The 13,721-nt window shown below is 51.2% G+C and overlaps 1 protein-coding gene across 2 annotated transcripts in view; it reads right to left on the bottom strand.

Moving 5' to 3' along the window:
* Nucleotides 1-13,721, bottom strand: part of Txnrd2 (thioredoxin reductase 2) — a 53,454-nt gene that overhangs the window by 26,529 nt on the left and 13,204 nt on the right. For both annotated transcript variants that reach the window (XM_051150672.1, XM_051150673.1), the window contains exons 7-10: nucleotides 12,525-12,587; nucleotides 11,400-11,470; nucleotides 955-974; nucleotides 132-223 (exon numbers count right to left, since the gene is read on the bottom strand). In XM_051150672.1, coding sequence (XP_051006629.1) covers nucleotides 132-223; nucleotides 955-974; nucleotides 11,400-11,470; nucleotides 12,525-12,587 — 246 coding nt within the window. The remainder of the gene's footprint in view (nucleotides 1-131; nucleotides 224-954; nucleotides 975-11,399; nucleotides 11,471-12,524; nucleotides 12,588-13,721) is intronic.

Below are 13,721 nucleotides of genomic sequence, written 5' to 3'. Positions count from 1 at the left end.
TTCTGAAGATTTGGGTCTCTCCCCAAGGCCCATACCTGAACTTGCTTGGGGCAGGGTAAGGTAGACAAAAAAGAATGCCACCTCATGGGAGGAGCCGAGCCCGGGTGGGAGTTGGAGCTCGTGGGCACTACCTGGTCAAAGCCTCGGAGAGGAATGCTGCGCATCATGATGGTGGTATCCAGCCCAATCCCAGTGAGGAAGCCAGCACACTCTAGGGCCACGTCTGCAGCAGCAGAGCTAAGGAACACTGACCAACTGTGAGGAAGGACAGCCTGGGGTCCCCTGTCCCTGCTCAGCGCCAGGAGAGGCCTCTGCTGAAAGCTTCGGAGATTCCATAACCCCAGGTCTCAAGTGCATGGAGCGCCAGCTCTCCCAACAGCACCCGCAGCTCAGACAGGTTTATGTCTCCATGGGGCTTCCTTCTGGCTCGGGTGTTTCGTCTCAGCCTCCAGGAGAGACTGCAGAGATTCACTGGAGAGCTGCTGGCCAGACCTCGTGGGAGAAGAGCTTTGTGGGTAGAACTGTAAAACACTGCCTGTGGCCTGTGCTCCTGTGCTCAGCCTGGGACTCTAGTTGGGGCTTTCATCTCCACCCCCCCACACATCCTGTCCTGACCCCCAAGGCCCTCAGGGCTCCCCTCTTGACCCTTCCTGATCTGACTGCTTCTCCCGCAGGAATGAGGTCAGATCAGGGCCGCTCTCAAGGGAGATGCTCATCACAGCCATCCTGACTGCCTTGCAGCCCTCTCCAGCTGGCCCGGCTGGCTTAGTGTGAGGCTCAGGAAGCAGTGGCCTACAAAGGTCAGCCTCAAACACTTCCCTGTGCCAGGACCCCTTCATAACAGGTCTATTTGAGTCCATGTGCAAGAAAACAAAGTATCTTCTGGGAGTGAGAATGGTAGAGGGGCCAAGCATCTTTCCTAAAGATGGCCATCTGCACGTTGGCAAAGGATACAACTGGCTCCAACCACCAACCTGCAGAGGAAACCAGCAGAGAGCACACAAAGTGAGTACCGGCAAGAGGGCATGCTGTTGTTCCAAGGCTAGGACAAAGATGGGCCCTGTAGCCTTCCTGTCAGGTACTCATAAGCCAATGAGAGTTGATGATGACTGTTCACACAGGTGGTGCCAAGGTATAGAACTCACTTCCCAACAGCCAAAGCTATGAAATACAACACGGCAAACAGTGCTATTGAACCAGCAAATTGCCTGGTGGTGAAGGGTGCATGGTCAGTGACAAATGACACCTGGCTTGTGAAAAACAGAGAGCACCAGGCCCTGGTAGACATGTTGAGAGATGTCTCTCAGAAGCACAAGGTTTTCTCTCTGCCCACAGGTGAGTCCTGTCTTAGGCTCCTTAGAACCTCTTGAGCCCAGATGGAAGCAGGAATGAGTCACAGCAGCAGGAGGACCAGAATGGGGACAGTGGCTTACGGGAACAGCTTCTATAAACTGGGCCCATGTCTGTCCACCAAACCCCACAAGACCTGGCCCAAGGCCAAGAGATCATCCCCCAACCTTCCCACTGTGACCCACTGGGAACGGACATTTTAATCCTATCTTGTGGCCAGCTTCACATTCCATATTCATGCATTTGCACATATGTACACACATATAGGAACATGCAAACATGAAAAATCCTTTGCATGCACATACACAGGGTGAACATGCTGGCACAGACAAGTTCTCTCTCCCTCTCTCTCTCTCTCTCTCTCTCTCTCTCTCTCTCTCTCTCTCTCACACACACACACACACACACACACACACACACACACACACCTACATCCTCTCATATGCACACCCAGGCACAAACACACAGGCACATATGTGCACACTCATGCAGAAGGCCTGAGCAAACATGGATTCCCAGCCAGGGCAGCTGCACGTGGGTGGGCTCGTCAGATCACCCCTTCGGTCTTTGAACAAGAGCAGGTGATGTAAGGATGGATAAGCCTGATGTCAGTACTAATCCTGGCAAGTACTAATGATATAATTCCATTTCAAAAAGCGGCGGATCCCTCGGAATACTCCTGCAGGTGCCCTGCGGGAACCATCTGGCATGTGGCTTCTGCACAAGAGCCGGGGACACAACCACACTGACTGGCTGAGTACAAGGTGGCCCCAGCTGGTCAGAGCCCTACTCAGCATGTGGTGAATATGGGCAGGGGATCCTGGGAGCCCCAGCAGGCCAGGAGAACAGAGGTGCTTTCCAGTCCCCTGGACACACCCCTGCAGACATCCAGCATATAAAGCCTAATACTTTCTGGGCGTGATGTATATAATGAGAGGTCTGAGCCACTTAAGATATGAAACTATGAGTTACTTAAGCTGCAAACAGAACTGAGTTGCTTTGATCACCCTGTCTCACCTGCAGGATGAATGGTGAGGAAGTCTGTGAGCATCATCCAACAAGAAGTGCCTTTGCTCTGCACTCCTTGAAGAGCAGTGCCCACCTCCCAACAAGCTGCAGAGATCCCAGCCCAGCGGGGCAACACCAGTGTAGTCTTTCTGTTGGTGATGGGGCCTTTCTATCTCAAGCTCCCAGGACTTTCCCCCAGCCCCCATTTCTAGGCCCTCCTACCGCATTGCTGAGCATGAAGCAAGCAGTCTCCTGGATCTGATTCTTCCGTTTCTGCAGTCCACGTGTGCCTCCCAGCCTCCCACAAAGCAGGCCGCGTGTAGGAGATGGATGGGCGGGCAGCCAGGGCTCACCATCTGCTCCAGCAGAGTCTCAGGAGCACGTGGACCTCCTTCTGAGGTGGCCCCATATAACAGAAGGTGGGGAACCATTTCCCAGGTGCCCCCAGCCCTCAGGCCACCGACTCCAGATTGCCAACTCCAGAGCACACACAGGAAAGACAGACACCCACAGGCAGGCACATTCCTGGGGGTGGGGGAGTCTTGAGTGCATGCACTGAAAATCTCTACAAGAGCTCACATCTTGCCAGAATGGACAGTGGCCTTGGGCCATTTGTTTTCTGAGCTATGATAATAGTTAGCATTGGTGTTTTACTCCACCTCTCCCTCTAATTAACCAATTAATGTGAAAGTTTATTCTTTGAAAGCTGAACACAAGAGCTCAGAGGCCTAAAGCTCCAGGAATGACCACACATGCCAGCAATCCCAGCACTTTGGAAGCGGAGGCAGGAGGATCATGAATTCAAGGCCAAATTGAGCAACACAGAGTCTGAAGCCAGCTTGGAACTTGTCTTGGGGTGGGGGGGTAAAGAAGATGATGACGATGATGACACTGGGACAAAAGAGGAGACAAAACATGAAGCTTCCCAGATTCAAAGTCAGTTCCCAGAGGCTGGTTACTTTCGGTGGTTTCTACTGGCCACACTGATCCAGGACCAGCTACAAAGGCACAATGACCAGTGACCAGTGCAGACGCAGCCTGGGGACCAGCAGTGCTGGCAGCCTGGAAGAAGGTTTGGAAGCCAGGGACTTAGCACCCTATTTAAATGCCCCTTAAATGCCCTGGGCCAGATCTAAGTCACCATCCTACACCCCGGTAGCCTTGAGCACTATCTGAGGGGAGTGGGCTGGGCAGGGGGGTGTCTCTGTGCCTTTGGTGTGCCAACATTCTCCATGGATGCATGACTACTGTGAGATTAGTCTAATCACAGGGTGGCTTGCTTGTCAGAATTGAAAGCAAGGAGGAAGCAGAAACAAGGGCATCAGCAGAGGCCTGGGAAGCCAGGCTCACTGTTCAGCCAGCCCCTCAGCCCCACAGGACCCTAATCCTCTCTCCAGGAGGCACACCCCACACAGGTAACTGTCTGTAGGAGCACCTGCCTCCCTGGTAGCACTACCAGCCCAGGAAGTGCCTGACAAAGCTCCAGCCCACCAGACACCCCAGGAAAGCAGCGCCAGGGAGGAGACACCACAAATCCTAAATCCCAGTGGATTGGATCTAGAGTTGCCTGGACCTGCCGGCAACACCAGACCCTTTGGGGGCCAAGCCCGGAGGAGCAGGAGCTACCCAAGGTCCTGGCTCCATGCAGGACAACAAGCAGAAAAGCAAGTTTCAAGTCCTAGGCTGACAGCTGCTCTCCCTTCTGCTACACTAGATTAACAGAAAGAAATTGAGCAGAAGAGAATATTATGCAGCCATGACTCTAAGTGGCTCTTCTTTTTTTTTTTTTTTTAATTTATTTGCTATTATGTATACAGTACTCTGCCTGCATTCACACCTGCACACGAGAAGCGGGCACCAGATCTCATTATAGATGGTTGTGAGCCACCATGTGGTTGCTGGGAATTGAACTCAGGACCTCTGGAAGAACAGTCAATGCTCTTAACCTCTGAGGCATCTTTCTAGCCCCTAAGTGGCTCTCCTAAGGTAAGATGCACCCTCCTATCTCCTATACTTAGGATGGTAGAAAAATGGCCGCAGTACCTTGGCCCGCTTCATAAGGGTCAGACTGAAGACTTTCATGACGAACTCTAACCAATCTGCTACAAAAACTCTCTAGCTGGGCATGCTGACTCACACTTGTGAGGGTTGTCATGAAATTGAGGCTGGCTCAGGCTACATAGTAGGTTCTAGACTAGCTTGCACCAGAGACCCTGTCTCAAAGCACAAAACCCTGTCTCAGCTTCCCAGTGCCCAGAGTCAGAAAGCTTCAGGTTGGCATGGGCACATGGGAGTGAACAGTCATGGGCTGGCTTCAGCGACCACCGTTTCCAGTGCCAGTATGGTGTGTAGCCAGGACATTTTGAATGGGACGAACAGCAGTGAGAGAGGTTGGCTCCAAACTCTATATGCCCTTTGGGGACCGGAAGCAATGTGAAAGGACATTAGGAACAAACATCTGGAACAGTTACTCAGCCCCCGGGTCTCAGGCTCAGCACGCTGCCGAGCCAGCTGCTCATCCACTGTGGCTTTTTCACCATCCTGGGTGTGCCAGCTCCAGGGCCAGAAACAGTGAGCCTAACAATAGCACCCACTGACCAGCCCGCTGGGTAAGGGATATGGAAGAGGTGCCTGTGGGACTGTGTTCCATGGTTTGAGAGAGCATTTGAGAATCTGTGGGAACATAGAGGCTTTCTGGAGGAACGGGGGTGCACGAAGACAGTCTGAGCTGCAAGGTTAGAGGCGGGGCTGGCAAGAGCCCTGCACACCTGATTCAGGCCCACTGTGACCTGGAAGTGAATCCCAGTGCCAAGCCCAAGCTCCCTAAAGCAGGAGCAAGCTCACGTTTCTCACCCACAACCTTCCATTGCCAGGACCTCTCGATAGCCACAGGGATGTCACCTTCCTCACCCTCACCTTCCTCTCTGGCAGCAGATGCCTGTTCCCAAAGGGGCCCTGTACTCTGGCTTCTTTGCTCCCTCCTCCCTTCTCCAACATGGTTTTGGATCTTGAAAAGGCAACCAGGCCCAGCACATACTGGTGACTGAGCGGTCAAGACTGGGTAGGTGCCAACTTGCTGCTCTACCCTGGGCCTCATACTGCCCAGCCTCAGGCCCTCTGAGACAGGACGAGGAGTCTGAAGCTACGTCTACAAGCTCAGGGTTTCTCTCTAGGAAGTTACTAACATGCTGGGCTCTAGCCAGGTGCCCCATCACCTGACAGGTGGGCCCTTACTTGGCCAGCACCCAGCTGCAGGGTGAAGGGTATCGCTTAACCATGTCTCCTATGGACAGGCCCCGGACACAAGTGCCCCATCTCTGCCATCTGGCTCTCTGAGACCCAGATGTCATCCAAGGAGGAAAAGGGCCCCTCACTTGATGCCCCGGGGGCAAAGGCAGTGGGAAGCCCAGACAGCTCTAGTCACCACGCTGAGCTCGCTTAACTTATCGCCCCACATATATGCACCAGAAAATAAGCCGGCTGCTGCCTGTGCCAGGTAAACAAAGGGAAGGAAAGCCGCTCTGAACACTGCCGATTCCACCAAGGATCTAGGGCTAGGATCATACAAGTCCTCCTTCCTCAGCAAGTACCAGCCAACAGCCAGTGCCCACTGCAAGTCCAAGCCCAGAGGTACCATGCATCCTTGGCTGCTGACCTGGGCCTCCTGGATGAGCCATGTCAAAATGTCACCCGGCTCTGGGAGGCACCCTGGGGCCACAGGGACAGCCCTGGGATCCATATTAATTTCAGCTCCATTTTAAAGGCGAGTTAAAATAAACACAAGGGATATTTATAAGGCAAATAAATCTAGCAGAAACAGCCCCTCCAAGTGTGAGCAGGGCCTCCCCTTCGGCCCCAGCCCAAGCTGATAAAATACAGAAATGCTACTGTAGACCCTCCAGGCTTATTTTGACTGCACAGAGGAATGTAACATGTAAACACTGCCTCCCCTGCCGCACTGTTACAACTTGCATTAACAGCCTGGACAAAGCCGCATTTTCACAGAAGCATCGTACAGGGATATATCTCCAGCTTAATTTAAAAAAAAAAAAAAAAAAAACCATTTCCTCACATAAATCATGCTCAGAACTAAACGGGTGACTGATGCACCACAAACACGTTTTTTTCCTTAAACAATAACATACCTAGATTCCAGCTACACGAAAGAGCTTAAACAAAACAAAACAAAAAAAAAATTAAATTAAAAAAAAACCTCTAAATGTTTTTTTTCTGAAGAAAATAAACACTGCAGTTTTGTTCCTGACTGAGAAATATCTGTGGCCATATCGTCCCAGCTGAGGCGGCTGCCCCCCGCATGCCGTCATACGAGAGCAGCTTCACCTCTAGCTCCTGGGGTTGGGGGTAGAGTTGAGGGGAATCTTCTCGCTGGGCTACGCTACAGGCAGAGCATTTGGTCAGCTTCCTAGAAATGGGCCTGACCAGAACTCAGAAAAGTCTGGCCTTTGGAGACAAGAATGGCTTGCACCCAGGAAGAGGCCCAGGCTAGACAAGAGGTGGGGCAGGGCTAGCTGACAGTGCCACGGCAGCCCCAGTGTCCCTCATGTAGAGTCCAGCACAAAGCATTATGGAAAGGCAAGAGAGTAAGAGTTGGGGTAAAGCCGGGCGTGGTGACGCACGCCTTTAATCCCAGCACTCGGGAGGCAGAGGCAGGCGGATCACTGTGAGTTCGAGGCCAGCCTGGTCTACAAAGTGAGTCCAGGATGGCCAAGGCTACACAGAGAAACCCTGTCTTGAAAAACCAAAAAAAAAAAAAAAAAAGAGTTGGGGTGAAAGAAACCGAGAGGGAGTGAAGCAGGCTAAGCGGCAACCAGCAGCACTGCTTGCACACGGGCTGCAGGGCCTCGGGTGGCCAGCAGGCACACAGGCCGGAGGGCCACGGGCAGCCAGCAGGCACACTGGCCGCAGGGCCTTGGGCGGCCAGCAGGCACTGCCGCAGTCCAGCTCCACAGCAAAGGGCCATCAGGCCCCAAACATAAAAGAACATCCAGGCAGAGGTGACTAAAAACCAAGCCAAACACCACGCTGGAGGCAGGACAGGCCCTTCGGAGCATGTAATAAATCTAAAACCCATTAAGAGCAAAGAGAGATTTAGGTTACATCTAAAGGGGAAAGAGACCATTTGTACATCTATAAGCTACAAAGAATCTTTATGGTGTGCAACACAGGGCCATCTCTGATATTTGAACCAGCTGGGAGATAAAGAAGAGATGAGGGAAGGAGGACCCAGCCAGGTACAAGGCCAAGGACCACAAGGGTGAGCCACGCAGAGACACTCGGAATTTCAGAGGAGGCCAGGAATAAATGCAAACGTGACCCACAAAGTCTGAGTGTATTCAACAGACAAAGCTAGGAAAACAGACAAGGGGCTGGGGCTGGAGCTCAGAAGGAGACTGCCTGTATCGGGGTACAAAGCCCCGGGTGAGTCCAGATCTCCCCACACCTAGGAAGTATTACGGCATAGAAAACAATGATAACTGCTGACATAAACATTAAGACTTCAGGTGGGGATGCCGCTCAGCGGCAGAGCATTTTGCTAGGATGTTTGATCTCCAGCACTGAAAAAGATAAAGAAAATAAGAGCAAGAAATTGGCGCTGGGCATGGTGGCACATGCCTTTAATCCCAGCACTTGGAAGACAGAGGCAGATGGATCTCTGAGTTCAAGGCCAGCCTGGTCTACAAAGTGAGTTGTGGACAGCCAGAGCTACACAGAGAAACCCTGTCTTGAAAAAAAAACCAACAACAACAACAAAAAACAAAGAAAGGTAAGAAATGAGGGGTTGAGTATTTAGCTCAGTAGTAGAGCACTTGCCTAGCAAGCTCAAGGCCCTGGGGTCAGTCCTTAGCTCAGGGAGGAAAAAAGAAAAAAAAAAAATAAGAATTTGCGAGATGGGGTAGTGGCACCACGCACTTGGGAGGCTGAGGGAGAAGAATCACACACCCAGGGCTGTACAGTGAATTCCAGACCAGCTGGACTCAGAGTGAGGCTATCAAACAGAAAGGAGAAAAAACAAAACCCTAAATAAATGCATAAGTATCTTAAGAAGCCGGAATACGAAAGGCAGGGGCTGAAGAGATGGTCCCGTGGTTCAGAGCACTTGTTGCTCTTGCAGAGGGCTCAGGCTGGATTACCAGCGCCCACAGGGTGGTGTGCAATCACCCACAACTCCAGGCCCAGGGGATCTGATGCTCTCTTCTGACCTCCATGGGTACCAGGCATGTATGTGATGCATAAGTGAAGACAGTACAGTCATACACGTAAATTATTTTTTAAAAGGCAAATCACAGTGGGCGTCATCACAAGCCAGTAGGAGCTCAGCCTTGGTGTGAGGGAGAGGCCACAGGCAGCAATAACAGGAACTCAACCTCACTCTGAGTGAGGGATGCAGGCAACAATCATAGTCACACATGGGAATGAGAAGACAGACTTCCATTCTGTGTTTTATAGGAAAAAAGCTGTCAATGCTCATGTTATGGAGATGCGGAAGAGGCAGGCAGCAGGGCATAAGGGACAGAGTGCAGCCAGCCTGTCAGCAAAGGCCTTTGGACCGAGCTTTTTTGGATCTAGGAAAGACTTCCTTATAGGTGTATATAAACTGTCTAAGATCCCTGTTTGTCAAACATGAAGATGCAGCAACACCGGACCCTAGTCTATCACCACTGGGAACACCGCCACTGGAACATCTCCAGTGGGAACATCTCCAATGGGAACATCGCCACTGGGAACACCACCACTGGAAACACCTCCAGTGGGAACATCACCACTAATGGGAATACCACCAGTGGGAATACCACCACTGGGAACACAACTGGAACATCTCCAGTGGGAACACCACCAGTGGGAACACCACCACCAGTGGGAACACCACAACTGGGAACATCTCCAGTGGGAACACCATTACTGGGAACATCTCCAGTGGGAATACTGCCACTGTGAACATCTCCAGTGGGAACACCACCAGTGGGAACACAGTGTTGCACTACTGAAGACAGTCTGATAAGCATAGCTCCCTTCCAGCCAAACAATCCCACTGTCAGGTACATGCTCAAGAGAGTGGAAAGCATGACTCAGGTAACATCCATGTGCCACCTTTACAGCAATGCAGTATACACTGCCCACCCATGGATGAGCAGAGAAACAAATGTGAGCTACTGGTGCATTATGAGGCAGCTGTGAAAAAGAAGGACGGGTCGATCAGATGGCTCCGTGAGTGCAGGCACAAGCTGCCAAGCCTGATGAATTCTATCCCCGGAACCCAGGTGGTGGGAGGGGAGAACCACTTTTCAAAGGCTGACCTCTGACTTGTACATGTAGGTCCTGCACACACACACACATACAAATAAGCAAAGCAATAAAAATGTCTCGTTGTTGTTTAAGGAAAAAGCGGCCAGGAATGATGGAACATGCCTGTCATTCCAGAACCCAGTTGGTACAGACAGGAGGATCAAAAGTTCAAGGTCATCTTTGTCTACATTATGAGCTCAAAGTCAGTCTAAGCTATATGAGCCCCTGTCTCAAAAGAAAGAAGCTGGAAGCCTGTAACCCCAGCACTCAGGGAGGCAGAGGCAGGCGAATCGCTGTGAGTTCGAGGCCAGCCTGGTCTACAAAGTAAGTCCAGGACAGCCAAGGCTACACAGAGAAACCCTGTCTTGAAAAAAGAAAGAAAGAAAGAAAAAAAGAAAGAAAGAAAGAAAGAAAGAAAGAAAGAAAAAAGCTGGGCCACTGAGATAGCTCAGCAGGCAAAGGTGCTAACGGCCTAGCTTAACAACTGATCTTGACCTCTGCAACCCGTGTGGGAAGAAGAAAACCGACTCCTGTACATGGTATCTCGATCTCCACATGTACATCCCGGCATATGTACAGCTACACACTGAGCAGATAAACAAACAGTATGGGCCAGAGGAGATGGCCCAGCGACTGGGCAAAGCACACAGTGTAAACCTATAGAGCCTGAGTTTAATCCACAGCACCCATATGGAGGTAGAAGAAGACAACTGAACCCCAAGCTACCCTCTGACCTCCACATACACACTGTGGCACACACACACACCTTCATGCAATAATAAATAAGTTTTCTTTAAGGGTCTTGACAGTCAGGCATGACATGGTACACACGGCTTTAGTCTCAGGACACAGAAACAGGTGGATTTCTGTGAGTCTGAGACCAGTGTAGTTTACATGAGCAAGTTCCAGGATAGCCAGGACTATACAGAGACTCTTAAAACAACAACAAAGGAGCTTGGAGCTTCAGAGATATGGAGTGCTTGCCTGAGTTAGTGAAGCCCTAGGTTCAATGCTAAATACCATGGGTGTAGAGGGTGGTGTCTTTCATATGCTCCAATACATAGAAATGGAAGATTTTGTACCTCGCTGAAATACATCCGGTGCACACATGCATGTCACATTCTCACACCTATGTACATATTCCAACATGCACACCATATACGCTTGCATATCTGCACATATTTACATGCATAATATATGTGTACACGGCTACACGCGAGAACACAAACACTTGAGTGCCTGCCCACCACTGGGGTACTTTTTTTCCACTAGGATTTGCTTGAGAAGGCACAAGACGGTGAACAGTTATCAGCCAAGCCTGTGCCGCCCCCTCATGGCCACTCTGGTTCCTGCAAGCAGGAAGCTTGCTTCACAAGGCTGGAGCTAGCTGCTTCCAGCTGTGGGCACATGTGCCTTACACAGGCTGCTGTTCTCACCTCCACACGTGGCCACAGCTTGGAGCATGCTCAGTGCACAAAGCGGACATGGGAGGAGATGATCGAGAGGGACTCAGCAGGGTACAGGGGAAGCTGGTGACAGCCACTGCCTTGTGTCACAAATGGCTGACTCTCTGTGACATTCAAGCTATCACCTTCAAGACAGTCATGGGACATGGGGCACCTGCAGCCCTGCAAATGGTCCACAAAGGGCTGCCTTTCCTTCTTTTAGAGAGTGAGTTTGGGGCTCCCCTAGGAGCAGAAAGCAGATATGCCAGCACAACCGGCCCCAGGCCTTACGTTTTCCCAGGGGACTCCTTCAGCCAGAAGATGTCATCACTTGTGATTCCATATTCCAGGGCTCCTTTGACCTGAAGAGGAAGAAGAGGGGACTCATGTGACAGGACTGCTGTGGGCATGTCCCTTGGGCCTCTGAAAAAGCAACCCCCCCATTCTGCAGAAACAGTTCAATCCCATGAGGGGAGCACTTCCTTGTCTGACATCCGTGTCTCCGGCCTGTGCCGTCTGGGGATGGGAGGTGACTCTGTGCACACTATGGCTGGTGCTGGAAGTGCTGGGCTCTTTCCCAAGCATGCAGCCCTGCCCAGGAAGGCGGAGTGGGGGCTCCATCCTCCTGCTGCAGATCTAAGACGCAGGCATGCAGAGTGCAGCACGAACATGCGGAGAGAGATCTCACAGTTCTGGGTTTTAATGGAAACCCCTACAGTCTGTAGCTGACACTGGCTAGTTAAGCGGACTCCAGTAGCCACACGTGACAAAAAAAAAAAAAAAAAAAAACTTCAAAAAACCTGCTCAGAGAAGTCACCACAGCAAAGATATCCCAGTGGGGGAGTTACTTGAAATATTCTACTTTCCCCAAAATCCCTGAGATATGTGAGGAAACCAGAGCCTGACTTCCAGGTACAGCTGCAGGGAGTAAATATGGTGTGGCGTCTTCGGAAACAAGCTAGTGTCTCTCAAAAGGTTAAGACAAATGAGCTTGTGGTCTAACTTCCATTCTTTTGTTTTGTTTTGGTTTTGGTTTTTTGACACAGGGTTTCTCTGTGTAGCCCTGGCTGTCCTGGACTCACTTTGTAGACCAGGCCAAGTGTGACGTCACATATCTCAGTCACAGCTAACAGACACCCGGGAGGAGTAACGCAGGGCCAAGTGTGATGTCACACATCTCAGTCACAGCTAACTGGGGAGGCTGAGGTGGAGGGACGCTGGAACCCAGGTGTTTGGAACCAGCCTGGACAACACAGCTACACAAAGGGAGGGAAGTCAGAGGACACTGGAGTAAAGGGACATGGGTCCCAGGAGCCTGCAGTGCAGAGTGGCCCTGAGGTCCTGCCATGTGAGGAGCCTGAGGACCCATTTCAGCAGAGTATAGGACCCAGGCAAGGGGCACAGCAAGCCACTCACGTGTGTGGGGTACCTCGGCCGCCCTCCTGTAGCAATGACTATGTGGTCGGCTGAAAGCAGCGTCTGAGGATAAACAGAGAACCGTGGGTCAAACAGTGAGTGGTCAGCTGCCAAGGGGCTCAAATGCCTGCAGTGGCTGGGGCAGCACTTCCTGCGACCTTACTGTGCAGTGTGGATGCTCTAGCCATGTCTCACAGAGCAGGGGTCTCACAATGTCCACTGAACAGGAGGGTCGGATGGAAGGGGCATTGAGGTGTTGCAGCTCCAAGCACTTTACAGTGTACAGGGCCTTGCAAACACCGTGCCTGCCTCCTCAGAGCCCCACAGACACTGCGGGAAGGGAGTGACTCTCAATTTTGTCATCACCCCAAGCTGCAGGACAGTCAGCTGTGGCATTTAAGCTGCTTAACAAGGGTGTGTGCAGCTAAAGATGGATCTAGTTCAGCCAAGGCAAGCTTCCTGCATTGAGTTACACCCCCCAGCTCTGGTGTGTGTGTGTGTGTGTGTGTGTGTGTGTGTGTGTGTGTGTGAGAGAGTGTGAGAGTGTGTATGTGTGTGAGTGTGTGTGATGTGTGTGTATGAGTGTGTGTGTGTGTGTGAGAGAGAGAGAGTGTGAGAGTGTGTATGTGTGTGAGTGTGTTGATGTGTGTGTATGAGTGTGTGTGTGTGTGTGAGAGAGAGAGAGTGGAGAGTGTGTAATGTGTGTGAGTGTGTGTGATGTGTGTGTATGAGTGTGTGTGTGTGTGTGAGAGAGAGAGAGTGTGAGAGTGTGTATGTGTGTGAGTGTGTGTGATGTGTGTGTATGAGTGTGTGTGTGTGTGTGAGAGAGAGAGAGTGTGAGAGTGTGTATGTGTGTGAGTGTGTGTGATGTGTGTGTATGAGTGTGTGTGTGTGTGTGAGAGAGAGAGAGTGTTGAGTGTGTAGTGTGTGAGTGTGTGTGATGTGTGTGTATGGTGTGTGTGTGTGAGAGAGAGAGAGTGTGAGAGTGTGTATGTGTGTGAGTGTGTGTGATGTGTGTGTATGAGTGTGTGTGTGTGTGAGAGAGAGAGAGAGTGTGAGAGTGTGTATGTGTGTGAGTGTGTGTGATGTGTGTGTGAGTGTGTGATGTGTGTGTATGAGTGTGTGTGTGTGAGAGAGTGTGAGTGTGTGTATGTGTGTGAGTGTGTGTGATGTGTGTGTATGAGTGTGTGAGTGTGT

The sequence above is a fragment of the Acomys russatus genome, chromosome 8 (genome assembly GCF_903995435.1).
Source record: "Acomys russatus chromosome 8, mAcoRus1.1, whole genome shotgun sequence".
NCBI classification, from domain to species: domain Eukaryota; kingdom Metazoa; phylum Chordata; class Mammalia; order Rodentia; family Muridae; genus Acomys; species Acomys russatus.
Note: the sequence above shows the minus strand (reverse complement) of the source record. Positions and strands in the feature narration are given on the sequence as shown.